Here is a 24,333-nt window from a genome sequence, read left to right as displayed (position 1 = left end):
TGGGGCCACTGTTGTGCTGCAGCAGGTTAAGCCTCCACCTGTGACACTGCCATCCCATATCGGTGCCAATTCAAGTACTGGTTGCTGCACTTGCAATCCAGCTGCCTGTTAGTGGCCTAGGAAAAGTAGTCAAAGATAGCAAGTGCTTGGGCTCCCAAATTCATGGGAGAGATCCTGAAGAAGCTTAGGGCTCCTGACTTCCATGTGGCCCAGCCCTGAATATTGCTAATATATGGGGAGTTAACAAGTGGATAGAAGATGGCCATATATGGAATGGATGGAAGATTACTCTGTCTCTCCTCCTCTCACTGTAACTCTTCCTTACAAATAAATAAAACTTAATCTTAAAAAAACTGTATATAATTAATACATGAAATCTGTTTCCTTTATATAAATAAATTTTAAAAGGAAAATAATAGTACTTCCAAAATTTAACTAAAAAATGTGTTATCAAAAATTGGGTACTCATAAGAAATCCTTCCTTAATTACATTATTTTCATCTCTTAGCAATGTGTACATGGAAAATCCAAAGAAATGTTTTGTTCTACAAATTGGTAAATATAAAAAAATGGTTCCTTTTTCAATAAAATAGCATAACAAAAAATGTTTCTTGACTAAGAACCATTAGATGCAAAGGTGAAGACTGAGGAAGGAAGATTGAGTTAAAAGTTACTCTATTTGTATCATTCTCTTCATCTGACATTCCTATATATCTCCTTGATGTCACTGAGATAAGACTTAATTCTTCTATAACTTACCATAAGAAATGACAATTTATAAAAAAGATAATTCTGACAAGTATTTGCTTTGCTAGAAAACTTTAAATTCCTTTGTAGTGTAATATTAGAGACTTACATTTATACCATAATCAGGTTGATATATTTAATAACTATGAAATAAAAATAGGAAACTTCACATAATTTAGATAGTGAAAAAATATTCCTTACATATTGCACTTCTGAATTATTACTGGTATTTGCTTTGATTTTCTCTGGTAATATGATTTGTAGAAATGAATTTTGATAACCTGAAAAAAAAAAACAGAAACTGTTTTAAGTTTTACAAAATATATGTTCAGGTTCTTTAATAAGTTAAAAAAAACCTTATTTAAAACACCTAATTTGAAAAAAATACACACTATTATTATGAAAGAATTTTTAAAGGGCAAGGATTAAGTATTCAAGTTATATAAGGTTTCCTGTATCTGAAGAAAAATAGAACAAGTAGACAAAAAGTTAATCAAAGACATACTTCAAAAAACTTTCATGGGATCAGGTATTTAGCCTATCAGCTGAGATGTCAACAATCTGCCGAAGTGCCTCCATTTTGAAAAGCAGCCTCCATTTTCTGGAGCAGGTCCAAGTTCCCATAAAAGCAAGCATTTCAGGGAAACCGAAACTTACAAAAGGGCAGCTCACAGAAAACGACCAAGTAAGGAAATTCCCTAGACCTGAGCCAACCAGAAAAAGCCAGGCCAACCATGAATAGCCCTGACCAATCACAAGTGGCCCCATACTGTAAGCCCCTACTGATGTAATTTCCCTTTAAAAGCATTCCCTGAGCGAGGCTCGGGGCCTTGCTCTAGCCTCAGCTGTACCAGTTGGTTAGATGAGGGGCCCTGCTGCAGCTTGTAATTCTCAAATAAACCTTGCTTTTGCATTTCAGTGAGATGGGGTCTCTGGTGACTTTTTGGGGATCCAACAATCTGGGTATGACATTTTGGGGGCTTGTCCAGGATCCCCAAAAATCCCTCCGCCACCTCGACCCCGAAGGTTTGCACCAGTCTACTGGGTGAGTTCGTTAGTCTATTTGTTAGTCGTCTAACAGTGTCTAATTCTGAATCTGTAGCATCAGCCACCATTGCATCTGAATTTTGAATCCAAGGGTCTTGCCCAAGCAGATGTGCTCATGGGACAACCCTGGAGGAAACGGGAGACATCCCCATTCCTTGTCTGGGTGAGGGATCCGATTTCGAAATCCTCCTGTCTGGGACCTCGGAAGGTCCAATCTATAATTGTCTGGGTGAGGATTCTTATTTTGAAAACCTCTCGTCTGGGACCTGGAAGGGTCCAATCTGCAACTCTGAGGATGAAGAGGCTGAATTCTGAGCCTTGAGTCTTACCCAGTCAGAGCAGACATGCTCATGGGACAAACCTGACAGAATTCTCATCCCATCTGATCTGTAGGTCTTTGGACCATCTGTCTGCAGAAAATAAGTACGGGCCCTGTGTTTGATCGTCTTTTTGTTAAGTGGTGTTTGTCTTGTTTTATTTCTGTTTGACGACTGACTGACTTATCAGGACAGAACATGGGGGCGAATCCCTCCTCTCCCTTGGACCTAACCCTGGTACATTAAAGAATTGTGTCAAAAAGGTGGCTCATGATAACAATGTAAATGTTAAAAAGGGCAATTTGGTTAATTTCTGTTAATTTCTGTTCCTCAGAATGACCCGCTTTCGGTGTGGGCTGGTTCGGGAAAGGAATGATTATTTCCAGAGTTAAAGATTTAGTCTTTCAGCCCCAGATTGGATACCTGGATCAGGTTCCATAGATCGTCACCTGAAGGAGGGCCAGCTCAGTCTACCCGGGGCCTCCCCCCCCACCAGGCAGATACCCCGGCTCTGCCTCTTAGACTGGCAAAACTGGTCGATGCTGATGGCAACCAGCCTCTTTGCCATGAAAGTGAAAAACCGGATCCTGGAGCCACCTGGAAAGCAGTACTGAGGCCAACCACTGCCCCACAGCATAAGGTAAAGAGAGACACTATGTCTATCACCAGGCTTTGTTGGTGGGTCTCAAAGTGGTGGTGCACAAGACTGGCACAAAATTTGAAATTGGCTTTGGAGACTGGCACAAAATTTGAAATTGGCTTTGGAGACTGGCATGGACTGGGTAACTCTCCTCCCCTTTGCCTTATCTCAGAATTTAAACTTCATCTTAGAACCAGGCCTGGTCCAAAGTCTACTCTCCCTATCTTATCAATGAAACAAATTGGGTTTCCCACCTTTCTGATGGCTCTTCTGTTTTATCTCGAGCAAGCCAGAAGATACTGCTTTGTAACTTGGTAAACTTATTTTGCAATTTGTTTTAACAAATTTCTGGGTGGTCAGTACTCAATAAAACAGTAATGAGTAATTAGTACTTGTTTTAGAAAATACAATTTTGATTTTAATTAAATTCAGACAGAAATATATAGTATCAGCATTTTAAGTCATTTAAATGTAACTGCTAATTTAAATTGGGTAAAGGCAAATGCGATAAATGTGTCTAAATGTAAACTTTGGTACTCTCAACACCTTATGTTCTATAGAAGAACTACTTAAATTTACTAACGTGTTTTCATATAGTGTCCATATGCAAAATAGTTCAACATCACTTGAAAGTAATTAATGCTGAAATTTTATGTGTTACCTTGTTTAGAAATGTTGTTTTAATTTGGATATTTTTAACAGGTTATTTCAAAATGTAAATCAAGAAAATTGGCAGATGAAAAACATCACAAGTACAGAAATATGTGCTTGGTAAAAAAGGTTAAGAAGAGTTTTTTTTTTTTTTTTAAATAAAGGACATGGTTTGTAAAAATTCATCCTGATGGCTAGCTTACACTAGACTGGAATGAAAATGATAGAATGCTTCAAGTAAGTTAAAGAGGGTGTGTGTAAGTCACAGAAGGTTATAAAAATTTTAGATACAAAAGCTATTATTGATTCTCTGTTAATGCAATGAGTTAAAGTAATCTATTATGTTCTCTTGGTGTCTCTGTTAAATTCTAATTGTTTAAAAACAAGTGAGTTTTTTTTATTGAGAACTATGGGTTATTTAAATATGTGCTTATTTTTGACCATTTGAATCCTGAAAATTCCAGTAAATTTTAAACTCTGTTTTTTTCTCATCTCGTAAAAACACCGACTAATCAGGCTATTTGGATTATATTAAAAGTACTCTCAAAATGTAAAGTAGTACTATAATATTAATACTAATGTCTAAAAATTGTAAAGTCTGGTAACCTAGTGTTACGCAACATAATGGCATCTTGGTGAGGGGGGCCCAGAGGCCTAAAAGAGTTAAGTGCTTTGTAAAATCCTACAGGTGTTTTCAAAATACTGTGTAAACAAGTGTCTCTTGTTGGTTAACAAGTTTGTAATTTTAAAATAACAACTTAAGGTCCTTTGTCATCCATAGTTTTGCATATCAGATTTACTGCTCATAAAACTAAAGCGTTGTTGGTTCTTTGTTTAACTGTCCTCCTATAGGTTACAATGGACTTTTTCCAGACACATCTTGTATTCAGTACTTTGGGATGACTCTGTAAACTGATTAAGCCAATAATGTATTACAGGTACCAACTAAAAAAGTATAGTTAACTCAGGTTACTAAGATCAGAAAGTAATTAAAATCTATTACTGAAACTGCTTTATTGTTCTGATGTATGTGACCCTGTAGTTTGCTATGAAACAAAATGCATCTATCTAAATGTAGTTAGCCTTTAAATCAACTTCTCTGTATCATTTATGTATGTTTTTCTAATGGCTCTGCTGCTCTAAATGCTCTGTATACAAAAATGTTATCTCAAGTGTTACATATGCTGTAGTAATTGATTATATTATAATCTGTAACAAAATGCTTCCCATAAGTTTAAACAGCTAAAGTTAATCGAAAATTAGTGTAACCTGACTCTCTGTATCATGTGTTTTAAACCTGTTGATAGGGAAAACTGGAAACATTTTATATACTTGTACTTAAATTTGCTGGTTAAACAAGCTACATCATGTTGGGTATTTAAGAAATGTTCTTAAAATTGGTAAAAGACATTGAACCAGTCTGGTAAGTGTTTTTCTAAACTGTTTTCTAATGATTGAATCTGCTTGCTAAGTTTTCATTTGATATTACTCCTAAAATGTTTGTGTCGCTCCCCCTCTTCATGGAGGAATGACACTAAACCCTGCCTAGGCTTCATATCCGAGTCACGGCACCATTATGTCACTCCCTGTCTTCGTGGAGGAACGACACAGGACCCTGCACTGTTCTTTTGTCTGCTCGGCCCTCCCCGGGTTTGCTGCTGGTGCTTCCCGGGTTGGCTACCGTCCCTTCCACCTCCGTGGAAGGGGGGTTCCCCCTAGCCACTTTCCCCACTTCCGCAGGAGAGTGGCACACCGCCGGCCGGCCCTCTCAGGGGCTGCACAGGTGTTCCTTCAGATAGATGTTCCTCTTAGATGTTCCTGGTACATGCCGTCTCTCTCCTCCTTTATAGTCCTCTTCCACCAATCCCAACTCTGCTACCCACAAGCCGAGTACGCTGCTCTCCTCCAATCAGGAGCAGGTCCTACAGTTTATTGGTTGAACTGGAGGCAGCTGTGTAGAAGCTGTTTATCCCTTCTCAGTGCCATATTGTGGGAGAGCAGATGCATAGAGTAAGTCTTAATTCCAGTAACTTAGTCTAGTCCGAGTTGCTCCCCACAGATCCCCCTTTCTTTTTATTTTTTGGCGTTGATACGCGCCTGTCTTCGGTGCCCCGCGGCACACACTCTGCTCTGCTTGCTAGAGTTGCCCACAGGTTCTTACAAGCCCTATCAATCAGGCAAACCGAATCCGGGTCCTCTCTTCGCCATGTTGTGAGGAGGTTTTTAGGCGCTGATGCGTGCCTGTGTTCGGTGCCCTGCAGCGCATGCTCTGCTCTGCTAGAACTGCCTGCAGGTGCTTACAAGCCCTAGCAATCAGGCAAACCGAATCCAAGCCTTCTCATTGCCGTATTGTGGGGACACTTATTGGTGTTGATAACGTGCCTGTCTTCGGTGACCTGTGGCGCATAAGCTGCTAGCCGCCAGCAGGTGCTTATCGTCTTACTAATCAGGCAGACTGAATCCAAGCTCTCTCATTGTCGTGTTGTGGGGAGGCCTTATTTTTCTGTTTCTCTATCTCCGGGCATTCCTATTTCTCCTATTTTACTTCTATCTACCAGCATTCCTATTTCTCTCATTTTACTTCTAAACTTCTGTTTCTCTTATCCCTGCGGCATCCCGGCGCCCGCCCCGAGGCTGCTTCTCAGCATCTCGCCCCGCGGCGGCTTCTCTGCTCTGTGCCGCTTCAGCCCGCGCTTCTCTCATCTGCGCGGCTTCCCGGCGCCCGCCCCGCAGCAGGTTCCCGGCTCTGCGCGCACGCTCGCGGTCTCCGCGCCCCTTCGCGCCCACACCACGGCCTCCGCGCCAGCCCCACGTTCCCTATCTATTTGCGCCCCGTGCTCTCTCCGCACGCGGCGGCCTCCGCAAGTCGCACAGCATAGCTCACGTTTCGGCCACCGGCATTCAGTCCAAGTTCCCCGGGCTAACCTGGCGAATTCCAACCTGGCGGCCCACGTCTCTGCCTCTGGTTCCAGATTTTCGCCTTTTGCTCCCCGGGCTGACTTGAAGAATTCCAAGCTGGCTTACGTCTCCGCCTCAGCCTTCCCCCGCGGCTTCAATTTCCCTAACATTTTTCTCTACCCGGTATGTTTCCTAACTTTTCTTCCAACAATATTCCTCCCTCATTTCTCCTGGCCTCTCCCCATAGTCCGCATCCGAGTCTATGCCTAGGCTTTCAATAGCTTCTTCCGGCACCTTTTCCGTCTGGCTTTTCCCTAGGCTCTTTGCTAGTCTCTCTCTCCGGTATTTTCCCACTTCTTCCCGTTTCTTCCCTCCTAGGTTTCCTATCCGAGTCACGGGACCATTATGTCGCTCCCCCTCTTCATGGAGGAACGACACTAAACCCTGCCTAGGCTTCATATCCGAGTCACGGCACCATTATGTCACTTCCCGTCTTCGTGGAGGAACGACACAGGACCCTGCGCTGTTCTTTTGTCTGCTCGGCCCTCCCCGGGTTTGCTGCTGGTTCTTCCCGGGTTGGCTACCGTCCCTTCCACCTCCGTGGAAGGGGGGTTCCCCCTAGCCACTTTCTCCACTTCCGCGGGGGAGCGGCACACCGCCGGCCGGCTCTCTCGGGGGCTGCACAGGTGTTCCTTCAGATAGATGTTCCTCTTAGATGTTCCCGGTGCATGTTGTCTCTCTCCTCCTTTATAGTCCTCTCCCACCAATCCCAACTCTGCTACCCACAAGCCGAGTACGCTGCTCTCCTCCAATCAGGAGCAAGATCAGCTCCTGCAGCTCAGTCAATCAAATTGGCGAGAGGCAGCTGTGTAGAAGCTGCTACTCCCTTCTCAGCGCCAAATTGTGGGAGAGCAGATGCATAGAATAAGTCTTAATTCCAGTAACTTAGTCTAGTCCGAGTTGCTCCCCACAGTTTGTGCGTGGAAGAGCTGCCCTGCCTTTTTGACCCTATTACCATATACAAGTTTACTTCCACTTTTATCTGATTTGCCTCTGGTGGTGCAAGGTTTTAAAGCATGGCTGGTAACTGGTAAGATTTTGTAGTGACAATCTGGCAGTATCCTTACGAAGCTATTTGGGTAAGGACATAAGTCAGTTCTGTTAAAGGTCAACGATGTTCAGAAAATAATCTGTCTAAACCTCAAACTGATATTATCAGAGTAACTCAGCCCAGCTTAATATTCATCAAAAACATGCCTATGAATATAGACTAGATTCTAGTCTAGGCAACGAAAGTTAGAGATGGTACTTGAACACCCCCTTGACTTGCATCATATGGTCTGCTTTAACAAAAACCAGGAGAAATGGAAAGCTGGGCATCAGAAGCAATGTAAAGATAGGCGGCAAGCCTATTAAATGTAGCTCTGCACAGTGATCTGCCCTCAGAGACCCAACAGGCCAGTCCACTACAGTGGCTTTCGATGTGGTAAGCCTGGGCTTCAGCAAAAGTCAGCTTATGGAGAGCCCTGGCAGCTTGCCAGCCAAGAGTTGGATCACTGGAAATAGACCTGCCCTTGAGTCGAAGGACAACCAGGTCAGAGCCACAGATCTTACTGTCTCTAAGCTGAAAAGCCCTCCACTCAGCCCAGCTTCCAAGGTGACCACTGCTGCTGAGAGAAGGCCAAGCAGGCTCAGTAACATTGAAGGCAGAGCTGTAAATTTCCTGTTAGAGATGCCTCCTGCCTTTACCTGGCCAGCTCTCCTCCCAGGCCAGCTAGGTAATGAGAGTCAACAGGATGCCTTCCCCAGGGAGGTTCACACCTCCCTTAGGATGTACCCTATAAAGAGATAGATAAGTCTGGGCCTCATAACTTACAAGGCCTAAAGCACACAAGGTTATTATCAAGCCCCTTCTATCAGGTTTTCTTTGCATCTCAATCAGAAAACTTATTTGTAACTTGGATAGCACCTTTCTTGCCTCCTCTAATAGAAACTCTGTCTTGTGTTCTGGACCCTGTCTGGCCCACCCCTGGGCCTCATTCCTTTGTAATTTTATTGCTTATTAAAGTCAGTGGTATACAGACATTCTGTACATATCCTGTGGGGGCAGCAATAATATCTCTTAAACAGTATTATCATAGTAGTGTACTTCAAAATGTAAATTAACTTGTTTAAAACTGTAACTTTAACATCTATGTAATTAGTATATATGGTATCTACTCTCCATTATCAAGACAATTCATTGTTAAGTAATTTTGGCTAGTAGGGAGTACAGTTCTGTGAGCAGTGTTTCCTATTAAATACCAACTACTGTCCCAGTTACACATAGCAGCAGCTCCACCTTGTTCAGAAAGTGTATTTGACAAGCTGGCAAAGATGCACAAAGTTAAAAAGTTAAAGACATGCTGCAAATAACTAGTCATTATTCTGTGTATAAAAGCAGAACAGAAATTAAACACTGAGGATTTCTGTAAATTCTTTCTCTGTAGTAGATTGCTGTTTATACTCCCAACATGTGTGTACTGATAATCCTTTCCCACACTAATAAGTGGCTTTTCTCCTGGTCTTGGCTGGGATCTGATTTATTCTCACCCTGTCTTTAAACTACAGTGTCTGTTCAATTGTTTAGAGCAGGTGACAGAGCGAACCAACGCCTTTGGCAACTGGGTGGTCGAACAAATGCTACTACAGGAATGTGCTTGGCTCCCCACCCAGAAGATAGCGACTTTGAAGATAGCCATCAAAGAGAGCCTAGTTGCCCCACATCAGCAGAGGTGGCTCTGAAGGTGGATCGTCGTCCCTCTGCCCCCCCTCCCTGGACTTTTGGGACTGATGTGGTAGACTGTGTGCTGCTCTGGAAAAAAATGCTTTTATGCTGATCACTCGGGCCTAATAAAAATAACATGGCTAAAGTCAGGGAGGGGCTGGCAAAACAACAAAGAGAACGGGAGGTCTCTCAGGGGTGGCTGAGTCTTGGTTTAATTCTTCCCCATGGCTAATCAGCCTATGATCAGGGCTCTAGGGCCCCTTGTTCTCCTGATTTTAATCTTAACCTTCAGCCCTTGCATTATTAACAGACTTGTACAGTTCATGAAACAGAGATTGGGCACCTCTCAATTAATGGTCCAGTGGTCCCAATATAAACCCTTAAATGTTTGTGAAACTTATAAAATGTCAGTCCAAAACCCATGATTGGGTATTTAAATATGTACAAAAACAAGGGAGAAAGAAGGGCCAAAGTGCCTCCATTTTGAAAAGCAACCTCCATTTTCTGGAGCAGGTCCAAGTTCCCATAAAAGCAAGCACTTCAGGGAAACCGATACTTACAAAAGGGCAGCTCACAGAATACAACCAAATGCCAGGCCAACCATGAGTAGCCCTGACCAATCACAAGTGGCCCCATACTGTAAGCCCCTGCTGATGTAATTTCCCTTTAAAAGCGTTCCCTGAGTGAGGCTTGGGGCCTTGCTCTAGCCTCGGCTGCACCAGTTGGTTAGATGGGGGGCCCTGCCGCGGCTTATAATTCTCAAATAAACCTTGCTTTTGCATTTCAGTGAGATGGGGTCTCTGATGACTTTTTGGGGATCCAACGATCTAGGTTTAACAGGACCAGGTATTTAGCCTACCAGTTGAGACGCCAACAACTCAAATCGGAGTAACTGAGTTTAAATCCCAACTCTGGCTTCTGACTACAATGTAAGTGATAGGGCAAATGTTGGATTCCTGCCACCTACGTGGAAAACAAAGATTGATTTCCTGGCTCGAGTTTTGACCCCAGCATAGACCTAGTTATTTTGAGCATCTGAGGCATGGATGGGAGCTGGCTCCCACTGTCTGTCTGTCTCTCTCTCAAATAATTTTTTAAAACAACAAAGAAAATAGACTCTTCTGAAATAGTTTGAAACAATAAACTAGAAAGTACACTTTATTTTAGGAAAACTTGATAATTAAAACTGAGTCATATTATACTGAAGTGATTGGGTTTCTAAGATAAAGAAACATACAGAAATATGAGAAAATATAAAATTATAAGGGGAGAAAATCAGGCTACTTTGAGAATTTGTTACAACAGTATTCAGTGTCTTAAAAATGCACTTTCAGCCGGTGCTGTGGCACAGTGGGTTAACGCCCTGGCATGAAGTGCTGGCATCCCATATGGGCACCGGTTCTAGTCCTGGTTGCTCCACTTCCCATCCAGCTCTCTGCTATGGCCTGGGAAATCAGTAGAAGATGGCCCTAGCCCTTGGGCCCCTGCACCCACATAGAAGAGACCCAGAAGAAGCTTCTGGCTCCTGGCTGCAGATCGGCACAGCTCTGGCCAGCCGTTGTGGCCAATTGGGGAGTGAACCATCACATGGAAGACCTGTCGCGCGCTCTCTCTCTCTGCCTCTCCTCTCCCTGTGTAAATCTTGGAAATAAAAATGCACTTTCCAAATTAAAGTGAGGACCCAAAAACTTTATATTCAGTCAAATTTCCATTCAAGCATAAAAGCAACAAAGAGACATTTACAAGTAAATCTTCAAATGGAAAATACTTCACATATGCTTGTGAAAAAAGGCAAATTTCCCCCAGAAAACTTATCAGTAGAGTTGTGGTAAATTACTCAGGCCTGTGTATACTATTAAACACTAGCTGTAAACTAATACTGATTTTTGAGGACCTAATATTCCACTTCAGGAGGAATGAATACTTATGAAAAAAATTCAGATGATAAAGAGCATTTTGGTTCTCAAATCTATGAGTGATAGAGCTACAAATTATCTATTCACAATTTACTCAATAGTTTGTATAAACATACATATGCAGTGACTTTTACAATCCATACATTGCCTCCTTCACCCATAAGAAAAACGTTATTTTGACAGTTATGGCCAAGTGGAAACCCCTGAATATCATCTCTATGACTAACAAAATATTAAGCAAAAGAGCTTTTTATGCAGAAATTAATCCCAACAAGATATAACTAAAATATGTAAGAGCATGGGGACCGGCGCTGTAGCATAGTGGGTAAAGCTGCTGTCTGTAGTGCCAGCATCCCATATGGGCACTGGTTCAAGTCCAGGCTGCTCCATTTCTAATCCAGCTCTCTGCTATGGCCTGGGAAAGCAGCAGAAGATGGTTCAAGTCCTTGGGCCCCTGCACCTGCATAGGAGACCTGGAAGAAGCTCCTGGCTCCTGGCTTCGGATCGGCGCAGCTCCAGCCATTGCAGCCAATTGGGTAGTGGTCTAAAACAAATGGACAAGGCATTGGCCCTTATATGGACTACTGACAGAAAAGGTTGCTGTTTTCTCTACCATAATAAGCAAAGATTTTAAGTCAGTAGTAATAGCAGTATAACTTCATTCTCTTACATCAGTACTTTGCTAAATTTTGATTCTGCTTTTATCCGGATGTCAAACATCTCACCATCTCTGGTAGACAAAATGATGACTTCTTAAAATATCAATTTCCTAGTCCCCAGAACCTGTGACTACATTAAGTAACATGGCAAAGCACCATTAAGGTTGCTAATCGTCTGATCCTAAGACTACCTCAGACTATTTTGGTGGGCTTAATTTCACCACAAAAGTTCTCAAAAGCAGCCAGGCAAAATAGAAGAGAGAACCAGAAGAGAGAAAGTGTGACAAGGACTCCATCCGATGCTACTGGACTTCATCCTTGAAGGGAAGGAGCCATATGTTAGGGAATGCAGTCAGCCACTAGAAGCTGCAGAAGGCAAGAAAAGATTTTCTACTTAGAAATTCCATGGAACACAGCATCCCCCAGCATGCTGATTAGAACTCGGTGAGACTTACTTTGAACTTATGGCCTACACAACAACTTAAAAGTGCTAAATTTAAAGTATTTTCTTCATCAGCAATATGAAACTAATATATCCTCTAAGCAGAAATTAGAGGAAGTACATTTATAGCATCATGCCTCTGAGACCTGAAGGAAGTATCAGCTCTATTTGTTGCCTTAGTAAAGGGCAGGTTACTAAGAGTCCTGAGTAGAGACATATATACCACACAAGGACTATCAGTTCATAATGATCAGGTGGTCTAGAACACACTGGAAAGTTCCTCCTCCATACCAAATGACAAGAGGCACAGTACTTTGTAGACAGTTTTGGAATTTCAAAGCTGTATGCATCACATACAGCTTTGTTGCTTTGACCCTTTACTGAAAAACCACAGATGTCTTTATTTGTAAGACGCCAAAGTAAGAGAAAGCTTCTCAGCTGACAGTATTGGTTTTCCTTAAGAGCCAGGAAAAACAAGAGCACATGAAGAGTCTATGACTGAAATTTTGAAAAGAGCTTGTGTTAGGACTTTTAAGGAGAATCACAGAAAAAGTCTGAAAGGTTTTGAAACAAACAAGGTGTGTTGAATTATGATCTCTTGAAATATTTGTCGACCAAGAATTTACGAATGTGACCTTATTTGGAAAATAAGTTTTTGCAGGGTAGAATTATGCTAAGGCATTTAAGATGAAACTATCCCGGATTAGGGTGGGCCTTAAATCCAACAAGCATCTTAGTGAGTAAGAGTAAGGGAGAAGATATACTGAGTAAGTAGCTATGTAAAGCAAAGACAGAAATTGTAATAACATGTTAACAAGTGTAGGATTGCTGGAACAATCAGAAACTAGTAAGAGAGACATGAAATAGATAATATGGCAAAGCCTCCAAAAGGAATCAATACTATCAATCCTTTGCTTGCACTAAAACTTCGGCCTGAAAACTAGGATAGAATGCATTTTTGCTATTTTTAAGCCACCTAGTTGGTGGTACATTGTTATAACAAGCACAGGATAATAAAACATAGCATATATATACAAGTATATTTTTCTTAAAGTTTCTGTCTCACTACAAGACTTTGACAGAGAGTCAGATCATGTGATACTATATGATTTGTAAACTGGGTCATTATTCTCAACTGGCATTGCTAGGCACTCCCAACAGTACTCATCAAATGTAATTGTTATATATGGCAAGGTTTGAACAAGTCCTGAAAGCTTCAAGTTGTGTAAGTGGATAATCCATAGCCCAATACACTTATGACTATCATATTTCCATAACTCCCTCAACCAACATTTATTATTTCTATGAGCAGCTAATTGAAATAGGCAAATTAGGCATATGATATGCTAATAGTACTCAAAAGTCAACTGCCATAACCTTATAAATCTATTTACAGTTGGCCCTGAAACAGAATGGAGAAAGGAAATCCTTCCAGTAAGTAAAATTTCAAGCAGTATACTTGTTTGTACAAATATTTCCTATATAACTATCAGATATGAGGCAGAAAGAAGTATTCTTGTATGCTGTCTTTTTGCCATTTATGATATTAATATAAATAGAACAGACTTAATGTAGTTCATAGATAAAATTCCAATATAACACTTCTCTTTCTCCCTCCCTTTCTTACTCACTCCCTCAATCCTTCTCTTCCTTCCTCCCTCCCTCCCTCTTTTCCTTCCTTCCTTCCTTCCTGTTCCCTTCCCTTCTTTAAGTTTTATTAATGGTAAGAGTGAACATGGCTGTTATGTAGACAGCCTACAGTTAAGACCATGGGACACTGAATGCATTTTCAATGAAATATACCATAGTCTACAATTCAACAGAATGAATGGATATTTTGAAAATAGTTTTTCTTCATATATTTCATATAAAGGACAATTTTTATATTTCATATAAAAGACAGTTAATGCAAAAGCAGATTATGGGAATCTAGCTGTCTTCTTTAAACATTAAAGATATTTACAAAGAGGTAAAACAACACTTATCTAATATGTTTTCTGTCGGAAAACACATTTTTAAGATGTGTTGCTTAGCTTAACATACACATGTTAACACGTGTATTTGTTATTTTTACGTGAAGGCACATTCCTGAATATGTTTTTAATATGATCAATATTGACAGATATAAACCAACATAAACAAATGCTCTTTGAGGATCTAAGTATTGTTAATGTTTAGGAGTTCTGAATCAAAAAAACTAAAGAACTTTGACAATCACTGCACTAAAATATATAAGGTGGAATACAGTCAGTATTATCACCACAATATCATATGTTGACACTCTGAGCTACAAAGAGCAAGCAACCCGCGATAGCCTTTGGGAAGTAATTAGTCACCTAAGGTCACAGGGTGGGGCCCTCAGGACCAGACACAAAGAATGGGATTACTCACTCTCCCGGGAAAACAAGGAGGTGTGTACAAGGGGAAAGGTAACAACAGATGAGACAGAAAGAAAACCCTCACTAGAAACCAACCGTGTTGCTACCTTGATCTCACCCTAGCAGCCTCCAGGAATATAAGGGGCGGCGGGGGGGGGGGGGGGGGGTGAGCACATGTCGTTGAAGCCACCAGTGTGTGGTTTTCTGTTCCCGCAGCTGGAGCTAATACATTATGTTGGAAACGGTCCAAAAGCTCTTAATTAGGGAACTGGTAAACACAGGGCGACTGCTGCGAACCAGGGAAGGCAAGGCGTTGCGGGTGGGGCCGCTCCCTGGAAACCACACTCAGCAGGGCCTCCCTCGCATCCACACCTCCCCTCCCGTCCATCTGCGCGTCTATACCGCCTCCGCGGACTTCCTGCGGGACTCCTGCTCTGACACAGGAACGTCCGCAGCACCCAGGACCCCCGGCCCACGCGGGACCGTGGCTCTGGGACCAGCGAAGCCGGACACGGTCGGGGTCGGCGGGTCCCGGGGCCCCGGATTCCTGCGCTGTTTTCCCGGCACAGGGTTGTTTAGTGCCGCGCAGGCCGCATCCGCAAGGGCTGACAGAACGCAGATTCTCAGCGCACAGGTCTGTCCCGGCTTGCGAAAGTGACTTCCCCTCACGGTGGCTCTGCATCCCGACGCGGCGCCCTCCACGGGGGGCCGGCCAACAGGGAGCGAGGCCGCGGCCGTCGGAGGCAGCCGAGCCCGCTCCGGAGCGCGGGAGAGAGGCCGCCCCGCCCCGAGGGACGGCGGGGCCCGGGGCTTACCGGGCCTCGGCGCTGGGCAGCCACGGAGCCCGGCCAGCAGCAGCAGCAGGCGGAGCATGGCGTCGGGGCCGGGCGCCGAGCGGGAACTGACGGCGCGGCCGTTGGGCGGGAAGCCGTCCGCGGGCGCTGTTCTCGCGAGACCCTGGAGCGGGATTCCCGCGGCGCCCGGAGGCTGCCCGCTGCGCGCCGCCCCGGCCCGGGCTGGGTCCCCGCACACCTGCCCCTCCAGTGTGATGGCCCAGAGAACCGAGGCGTTCGTTCTCCTCTAGTAACAAACGCTAGCAAAGGTTGACTAGTTACAGCGCCTGTGAAGGTTTCACCGGGATTTGATGTAAAACTACTTGAGACTTTAAGTTGAATATAAAGTTATTGGGAGATATGAGAATTTTAAGTATTTTATTATAAATTTTATATGTACATATACACAAACCAAAAAAATTAATTGAATTTAATAAAATTCAGTTAATAAACTTTTTGGGAAACGTTATGAAAAAATTGCTTGAAATTTTACTGTCTATACCGGTAATATCTTACAGAGTAAAATCCTTTAATAAGACTGAGTCATTCACAGATATTACACTAACTTTTGCATTTAAGGAAAACTTGCAGGACTGTGTAACTACTTTTTAACACTAACCTTAAGTTACATAAACTAAATTCTTCAATTAAAAGATGCAGAGTGGGGGGCCGGCGCCGCGGCTCACTAGGCTAATCCTCCGCCTAGCGGCGCCAGCACACCGGGTTCTAGTCCCGGTTGGGGCGCCGGATTCTGTCCCGGTTGCCCCTCTTCCAGGCCAGCCCTCTGCTGTGGCCAGGGAGTGCAGTGGAGGATGGCCCAGGTGCTTGGGCCCTGCACCCCATGGGAGACCAGGAAAAGCACCTGGCTCCTGGCTCCTGCCATCGGATCAGCGCGGTGCGCCGGCCGTGGCGGCCATTGGAGGGTGAACCAACGGCAAAGGAAGACCTTTCTCTCTGTCTCTCTCTCTCACTGTCCACTCTGCCTGTCAAAAAATTAAAAAAAAAAAAAAAGATGCAGAGTGGGGGCTGGTACTGTGGTATAGTAGGCTGCACCTCCATCTCTAGCTCCGGCATCTCAAATGGGCACTGCTTTGAGTCCCAGCTGCTCCTCTTTCCATCCAGCTCTCTGCTTACAGCAGTGGAGGATAATCCAATTGCTTGCACCCTTGCACCCTATGGGCCACTAGGAAGAAGCTCCTGGCTCCTGGCTCCTGGCTCCTGGCTCCAGACTCCGGATCAGCTCAGCTCTGCTCTGGCCATTACCTTCATTTGGGGACTGAACCAGCAGATGGAAGAACTTTCTCTGTGTTTCACCCTCCCTCTGTAACATTACTTCTTATTAAATAAATAAATAAGATGCAGAGTGGCTGAATGGACTTTAAAAAGGTAAGCCCATAGTAAACACATCAAAAATAAACATACACTGAAAGTGCAAAGATGGATATTAAATACAATTGGAAATGAAAACAGAGCAGGAATAGCTATAACCGTATCAGACAACATACACTAAGATTAAAATTGTTGAGACAAGTTCATTATCAAATGTTTAAGGGACTAATTCAATGTAAAGATGTGACTGTAGTAAATGTGTATGAAACCAACATATGTACCCAGTTTGATAAAACAAATGTTAATGTATCTAAAGCAAGGCATAAGCTCCATCAATGGACTGATTTACTATATAGTATGTGAAGTGTCCTATCTGCATTTATCTGCTTCAGTCAGATGACTAGCAATATCCCCAGCACCTGGCTCCCATCCTGAAAGAGCTGGGTAATGATCCCACTATGGAGAAGACAGTGGGAGAGCTCAAAGGGTCAAATAGGACTAGAGATGTCAAATTTAAAATTCTGTCTTCAGTGAAGGAGCCTGAAATGCAGAACTGTATCCCCTGGAATTGAATTCTGAGTTGGGGGCAATGGAAAAGAAAAAACAGACATGCTGGCAAGCAAGTTAGTCCACAGATGGTTTATTGTTTCCTTCATCAAAGTTCAGGTGATGAAAGGCAGAAATTTCATTTCTTAGTGAGATTGTCTTCTGAAGGAATTACTAGTTACTGTGGAAGAAGAAGAAAACAAACATGGTCAAGGCACTGATACTAAATCCCCTTCCACTGCAACGCATAGAGTTGGGATACTGCCTACTAAAAAGCTCAAGTTGAAGCCTTTATGATTTTCTACAAATTCTAGAGAACTATCATTTTAATCAGAAGTATTTGCAAATGAGAAAACATTTTTCACATATAATGAAATTTCCATGAATATTAATACCTTTTTAAAAATTAAATGCATTATAATTTTCCATTTTCTATAACTTGGACCCAGTAATTTTTGTCTTCATGTTATAAACAATTTTTTGCCATTGAAAATTCACAGACCTGAAGCATAGCGCCTACAGTGTTTAATGCATAAAACAGCTGTAGTTATGAATTACTTTCTTTTATAAGCTAATTATAGATCTTATATCTTATTAGGTTAAACTATTTAATTTCATTGTAGTAATTGGAATAAGTCCCCAATAAACTTAAGAGAACTTTACTAAACTGAATAAAAACAGATTAGGTGATTTAAAATTCAGCAGTTTAAAATTAGTAAAGATTCATAGGTTATTTATTGGTACCATACTTGCAGTCTAACAATTTCATTTTAAATTCAAATACATTCTTATTTTAAGAAACACTTACTAATATACACACCAATACTACTTATATGTAAGTGTTTTCCTATGTTTCTGATTTAGATAAGTAAGGAAATACAACTTTATATTGATTTAATATTGTCTGTCAACATTACATTACATTAATTCAGTATGGCAATTTCTTCCTCTTTTTCCAAAGTTTGTAGTAAAACTAGACATTTGCTACATTGCTACCTTTATATTTATTATTACCAAAAGTCAAAATCAAAGTGGTGTGCCTTTTTTCTATTTCCTATCTACAGAGTCCTTATTTCTAATTTCCAAATAATCTGGAAAGAAAAATAAAGAATTGGGGATTAACTCATAGAAAAGATAACATAAAAAGATGAGTGAGAAACTCCACTAATAACAGTGGCATAATTTTGACCTTTCCACCTCTGCTATGTTGTAATTTCAAAATTTGTAGTTGCTTTTTCAACGACTTCAATATTATCTTTTTTTTTTAAGATTTACTTCTTTATTTGAAAGTTAGAGTTACCCAGAGATAGAAAAGGGGAAGGGGGGGGAGGGGGAAAAGGGGGAGAGGGAGAGAGAAAGAGGGAGAGGGAGAGGGTCTTCCATCCACTAGTTCACTACCCAATTGGCCACAACAGCTGTAGCTGTGCCGATCTGAAGCCAGGAGCCAGTAGTTTCTTCCAGGTCTCCCACATGGGTGCAGGGACCCAAGGACTTGGTCCATTTTCTCTTGCTTTCCCAGGCCATAGGAGAGAGCTGGATCAGAAGTGGAGCAGCCGGGACTCGAACCAACGCCTATATGGGATGCCGGCACTTCAGGCAGTAGTTTTACCTGCTTTGCCACAGTGCTGGCCCCAACATTATCTTTTTATTATAGACAATTCCCCCCAAAAGCAAGAAGGAGATTTCTGTATGTAGAATTTTGAATAGCTTTCTGGCTTTAAAAACTTTCTTGTTAATTTGTGTCTGCTGACAGACTTTGCTAACAAAATTTCCCTCTGGCTGACCAATATAAATAGAAATATTATAAATACATATATGTAAAAAAAAACAGGAAAACATAATAGGTGCTATAACATTAAAACACTATATCTGGTTAGCATTCTAAATTTAAATGAAAGAATAATCAAAGGATGCTTTTCTGTACACTAAAAACAAAGCTAGACTAGTGGGTTAACTTTTTAAATTACACTCTTCAAATGCTGTATATATTGGTTTAAAGATAATTTCTTTGTCTATTCTTCAGTCCAGAAGAACAACAACAACTTCAATAAGATGATAATGATGTGAATGGCATATTCCGTCATTATAGATAATTTGAGGAGACAATTGGAACATTTATAATACTAATTAATATGCATATGTGAAATTTAAGAGTAATGATTCATTCATTAAACAAATATTTATTGAGCATTTATTCTGAAAAATACTATAAATAAATTGAGGAATGGGGCTGGCACTGTGGCGTGGTGGGTTAAAGTCCTAGCCCATGGCACCAGGGTCCCATATGGGTAATAGCTCGAGTCCCAGTTACTTCACTTCTAATCCAGCTCCCAGCTAATGCACCTGGGAAAACAGCAGAGGATGGCCCAAGTGCTTGGGCCCCTGCACCCTCATGGGAGACCCAGAAGAAGCTCTTGGCTCCTGGCTTTGGATCAGTTCAGCTCTGGCCATTGCAGCCATTAGGGGAGTGAACCAGCAGATGGAAGACCTCTCTCTCTGTCTCTACCTCTCCCTGTTAACACTTTCAAATAAATAAAATAAATCTTAAAAAAATTGAGGAACAATACAAGCATGAACATTACACTTAATGTATTTCAGATAATACACGCTCCTAGGTGAGTAAAATGTTGGAAAAATCGCAGTGCTGAAATACTGAACCACAACTCCCTTGGTGACAGTGAGAGAGATCAGAGGCAAAAAAGGAATCACTTTTTTTTTTCTCATACTTAGCTTGTAGAAAGTAAGAAGTGTCTGTAAAAGTGTGGCTATGTCAAGAGACATTCAAGTTCAACAGAGAGAGTAGATCTAGAAACACTGTATCTTTCTTAGTAGATTGAGTATCTTCCATCAGGAAGGAGAGAAACTATATAATGTGGTAGCCTAGAAAACAGCCTGTGGTTATAAAAGATATGATGGAACAGTAGTGGATGTCATTTCAAGAAAAAAAAAAAAAACTAGGCAATACAAGAAAAGGAAAACTTTACAAGGAAGTTGAGTAGACCTATAAATATTTGATAACTTCAGAAGTATCACAAAGCTATTAACTGTGGAGCACGGAAAACTCAAAAGAGAATTCAGAGAACTTTTGTTAACAATACTGTGGGCTGTTGAAGGCCTGTGAGAAATTCTAAATATTAGTGTGTTTATGATACTTTTATATAACAAAGTGGGGGACTCATTCACTCTGTTGTTTATCTTAGTTCATAGGTATAAATACAATCCAAAAAAAAGCAATGTTTTCCTTTATGGATGTTAACATAAAGGATGGAAAATGTTCATCTTATGACTTAGTTTAACAAACTAATTATAAATATTTAGTCTCAATAATTTTTTCCTGTGTTTGTCACTAGAGTAGGTAATTAATAATAACTGTGTCAACCAAAGAAAAAGATCAATTACATTATTTGATGTTTGTTCCTAGCATGGAAAAAAATTAACAAGTTGTTTTTAATAGTACTTTATCAATTGTGTTGCTAAAAATAGTCAGCATATATTTGTGAATCATCATTTTTCCCATTCTTATGTTTCCAACATATATATTTATAAGAAATATCTCCTAAATGCTTACCTGCTCGTTTCTGCTTGAGTATTATCTTCTGATTTGGACCTAAATAAGAATAACGTCTAAAAGTTACTATGAAGAAACTTGTCTACTTTGATAAGAATAACAGGAAATTTTGTACCAAAAGTAACTCTTTAAACAATTGGGGCATGCAAATACATAATGTTGTTTACTTAAATGTCAACTGCAATTTATAGTACCAAAATTTAAAAAAAAAAAACAAAAAAACAAAAACCTTCAACAGGGGCTGGCACTGTGGCACAGTGGGGTAAAGCCGCAGCCTGCAGTGCTGGCATCCCACATGGGCACCAGTTCGAGTCCTGGCTGTTCCACTTCCAATCCAGCTCTCTGCTTTGGCCTGGGAAAGCAGTGGAAGATGGCCCAAGTCCTTGGGCCCCTGCACCCTTGTGGAGACCCGGAGGAAGCTCCAGGCTCCTGGCTTCGGATCAGCTCAGCTCTGGCCATTGTGGTCATTTGGGTAGTAAACCAGCAGATGGAAGACCTCTCTCTCTCTCTCTCTGGCTCTACCTCTCTCTGTAACTCTGTCTTTCAAATAAATAAAATAGATATTTTAAAAAAAACCTTCTCCAATGGAGTAAAAATATCAAGATATAACTTTTTTTTTCATGCTCACTGCTAAGCACAAATTATAAGTAGGAAACTAAATTACTAAATTAGGCCTTCAGATTTCAAGTTAGCTTTTTATTTGATGATAAAGTAATTACCACATTGTACAAATTCAAATTCAGGTTTACTTCAGGAAAATCTAGAAGACTGGACAGAATAACTTCACTTCTCTATTCCACACATGCAAAATTTTTGAAGAAAATACCACATAATTTAACATGTAACTCAGATTGACAGCCATAAAAGTTTAAAAAAAATGAACAAACTAGAAACACAGAGGCAAGGCAGGAGCTAAAGCTGAATGCCTAATAGATATGGCTCTAATAACCTCAGATTAGATGCTGTTAAAGACATGCATGAATACAAGTTTAGGCTTTGACTGAAATAACGTGCCTGACTATTTAAAAGAAATGTTAATGGATCTAAAGGGAGATATAGACTCCAAAACAATAGTAACACCTCTCCCCCACTTTCATCAATGGATGGATCAACTAGACAGAAAATGAACAAGGAAACAACAGAGCTAAGCTACATTATGGACAAAATGGACTTGAGAGTTACAGAGCCATTCATCCTGCAGTTGCAGAATACACATTCTTTACATCAGTGCATGGAACTTTCTCTAGAATAGACAATAGCTAGGCCATAAAGCAAAGTTTCAGAAAATTCAAATATACCGAAGTCATGCCATGCATGTTTTCTGACCACAATGGAATGAAGCTAGGAATGAACAACTCAAGATCTCTATAACATATGAAAACACATGGATACATTAATACTCATTAATCAATAGTGGGTCACAGAAGAAATGAAAAGAGAGATCAATTTCTAGAAGCGAATGAAGATGGCAATACAGTATATCAAAAATTATGTGAAACAGCAAAAGCAGTTTTAATTGGGAAGTTTATAGCAATTGGTGCCTACATCAAGAAATTAGAAAGGTACCAAATGAATGAGCTGTCGATGCATATCAAGAACACAGAAAAATAACAACAAACCAAACCCAAAATTAGTAGGGGGAAGGAAATAATTAAAATTACAGAAGACACAAACAAAATTTAAAAAGAAAATACAAAATATCAGTGAAAGGAAGAGCTGTTTTTTTTTTAAAAAATACACAAAATTGAATCATTATTACCCAAACTTACAAAATGGGAGAAACCCAAATTAACAAAATGAAGGATGAAAAAAGAGATTTTACAATGGATATCACAGAAATAACAAGACTCATCAAGCATTACTAAAAATTCAGAAGAAAACAAATAGGAAAATCTAGAGGAAATGGATAGATTTCCAGGCACACATCAGCTACTGAAATTGAGTCCTGAACATAGAAAACCTAAACAGACATATAACCAAGAAGGAGATTGAATCAGGAACAAAAACCCTCCCCAAAATGAAAAATCCAAAACCGGCTGGCTTCAGTGATAAATTCTACAAGTTTTAAAGAAGAACTAATTCCAATTCTTCTCAAACTATTCAAAACAACTGAAAGTTAGGGAATCCTCCCAAAATTCTTCTATGAGGCCAACATCACCTTCATTGCAAAATCAGAAAAAGGTAGAACACAGAAAGACAATTATAGATCAGTATCACTGATGAACACAGATGCAAAATTCCTCAACAAAAAAGTAGCTAAGTAATCCAATAACACATCAGAAAGATCATATGCCTGGACCAAGTGGGATTGATCACTGACATGCAGGGATGCTTCAAAATATGCAAATCAACAAATGTGACATATCACATTAACATTTGAAGAATAAAACCATATGAATATCTCAATAGATGCAGAGAAAGCATTTGATACAGTACAAATTTTTCCATGGTAAAATCTGTAAGCAAACTGGGTATAGAAGGATCATTCCTCAACACAATCAAGGCAATGTATGATAAACCTATAGCCAGTATCATATTGAATGGAGAAAAGTTGGAAGTATCTTCACTAAGGTTCAGAACCATAAAAGGATACCCTTTTTCACCACTACTATTCAACATGGTTCTGGCCGTTTTAGCCAGAGCCATTGGCAAGACAAAGAAATCAAATGGATACAAATTGAAAAGGAGGAAGTCAAATTATCCCTGTTGGCAGATGACATGATCCTATATATATGGGAACCAAAAACATCCACTAGGAGAATATTGGAACTCATAAGAGAGTTTGGTAAAGTTGCAGAATACAAAATCACACAAAAAATTAATAGCTTTTGTATACACAAAAAATTCCATGGCTGATAAAGAACTTGTAAGATCAGTACTATTAACAATAGCTACAAGGAATTTAAACAACTTGAAATAAATTTAACCAAGGATGTGAAATACATCTGCCATGAAAATTACAAAATATTAAATAAATAATAGGAGAAGCCAAAAAACATAGGAAAAACCTATCATGTTACTGGATTGGAAGAATTAATATCATCAAAATATCTATATGACCCAGAACAATTTACAGATTCAATGAATCTCAATGAAAATACCAAGGTCATCTTTCCCAGATCTAGAAAAAAATGATGCTAGATTAATATGGAAACATAAGAGACCCTGAAAAGCTAAAGCAATCTTAAACAACAAAAACAAAGTGTGAGGCATCACAAAACAATATTTTGGCCAGTGCCGCGGCTCAATAGGCTACTCCTCCACCTGAGGCGCTGGTACACTGGGTTCTAGTCCCGGTCAGGGCACCGGATTCTGTCCTGGCTGCCCCTCTTCCAGTCCAGCTCTCTGCTGTGGCCCGGGAGTGCAGTGGAGGATGGCCCAAGTGCTTGGGCCCTGCACCCGCATGGGAGACCAGGAGAAGCACCTGGCTCCTGCCTTTGGATCAGCATGGTGCGCCGGCCTCAGCGCGCCTGCCGTGGCGGCCATTGGAGGGTGAACCAACAGCAAAGGAAGACCTTTTTCTCTGTCTCTCTCTCTCACTGTCCACTCTGCCTGTCAAAAAAAAAAAAAAAACATATTTCAAGACACATTACAG

General features: G+C 40.9%; 2 protein-coding genes across 11 annotated transcripts in view; both read right to left on the bottom strand.

The window, feature by feature from the left end:
- LOC103352161 (disintegrin and metalloproteinase domain-containing protein 32) overlaps positions 1 to 15,484 on the bottom strand; it is a 175,236-nt gene extending 159,752 nt beyond the window's left edge. For all 5 annotated transcript variants that reach the window (XM_070068596.1, XM_008273944.4, XM_070068593.1 and 2 more), the window contains exons 1-2: positions 15,278 to 15,484; positions 949 to 1,028 (exon numbers count right to left, since the gene is read on the bottom strand). In XM_070068596.1, coding sequence (XP_069924697.1) covers positions 949 to 1,028; positions 15,278 to 15,335 — 138 coding nt within the window. In that variant the 5' untranslated portion in view covers positions 15,336 to 15,484. The remainder of the gene's footprint in view (positions 1 to 948; positions 1,029 to 15,277) is intronic.
- Positions 15,485 to 15,962: 478 nt separating this feature from the next.
- The window catches only part of LOC138843052 (disintegrin and metalloproteinase domain-containing protein 32-like), a 145,836-nt gene continuing 137,465 nt past the window's right edge, over positions 15,963 to 24,333 (bottom strand). For all 6 annotated transcript variants that reach the window (XM_070068586.1, XM_070068587.1, XM_070068588.1 and 3 more), the window contains 2 exons: positions 20,739 to 20,777; positions 15,963 to 17,351 (listed from right to left, as the gene is read on the bottom strand). In XM_070068586.1, the coding sequence (XP_069924687.1) occupies positions 17,345 to 17,351; positions 20,739 to 20,777 (46 nt within the window). In that variant the 3' untranslated portion in view covers positions 15,963 to 17,344. The remainder of the gene's footprint in view (positions 17,352 to 20,738; positions 20,778 to 24,333) is intronic.

This window comes from Oryctolagus cuniculus, chromosome 2 (assembly GCF_964237555.1).
Source record: "Oryctolagus cuniculus chromosome 2, mOryCun1.1, whole genome shotgun sequence".
Lineage (NCBI taxonomy): Eukaryota > Metazoa > Chordata > Mammalia > Lagomorpha > Leporidae > Oryctolagus > Oryctolagus cuniculus.
The sequence above is the reverse complement of the archived record's forward strand: the minus strand, read 5'-3'. Positions and strand labels throughout refer to the sequence as shown.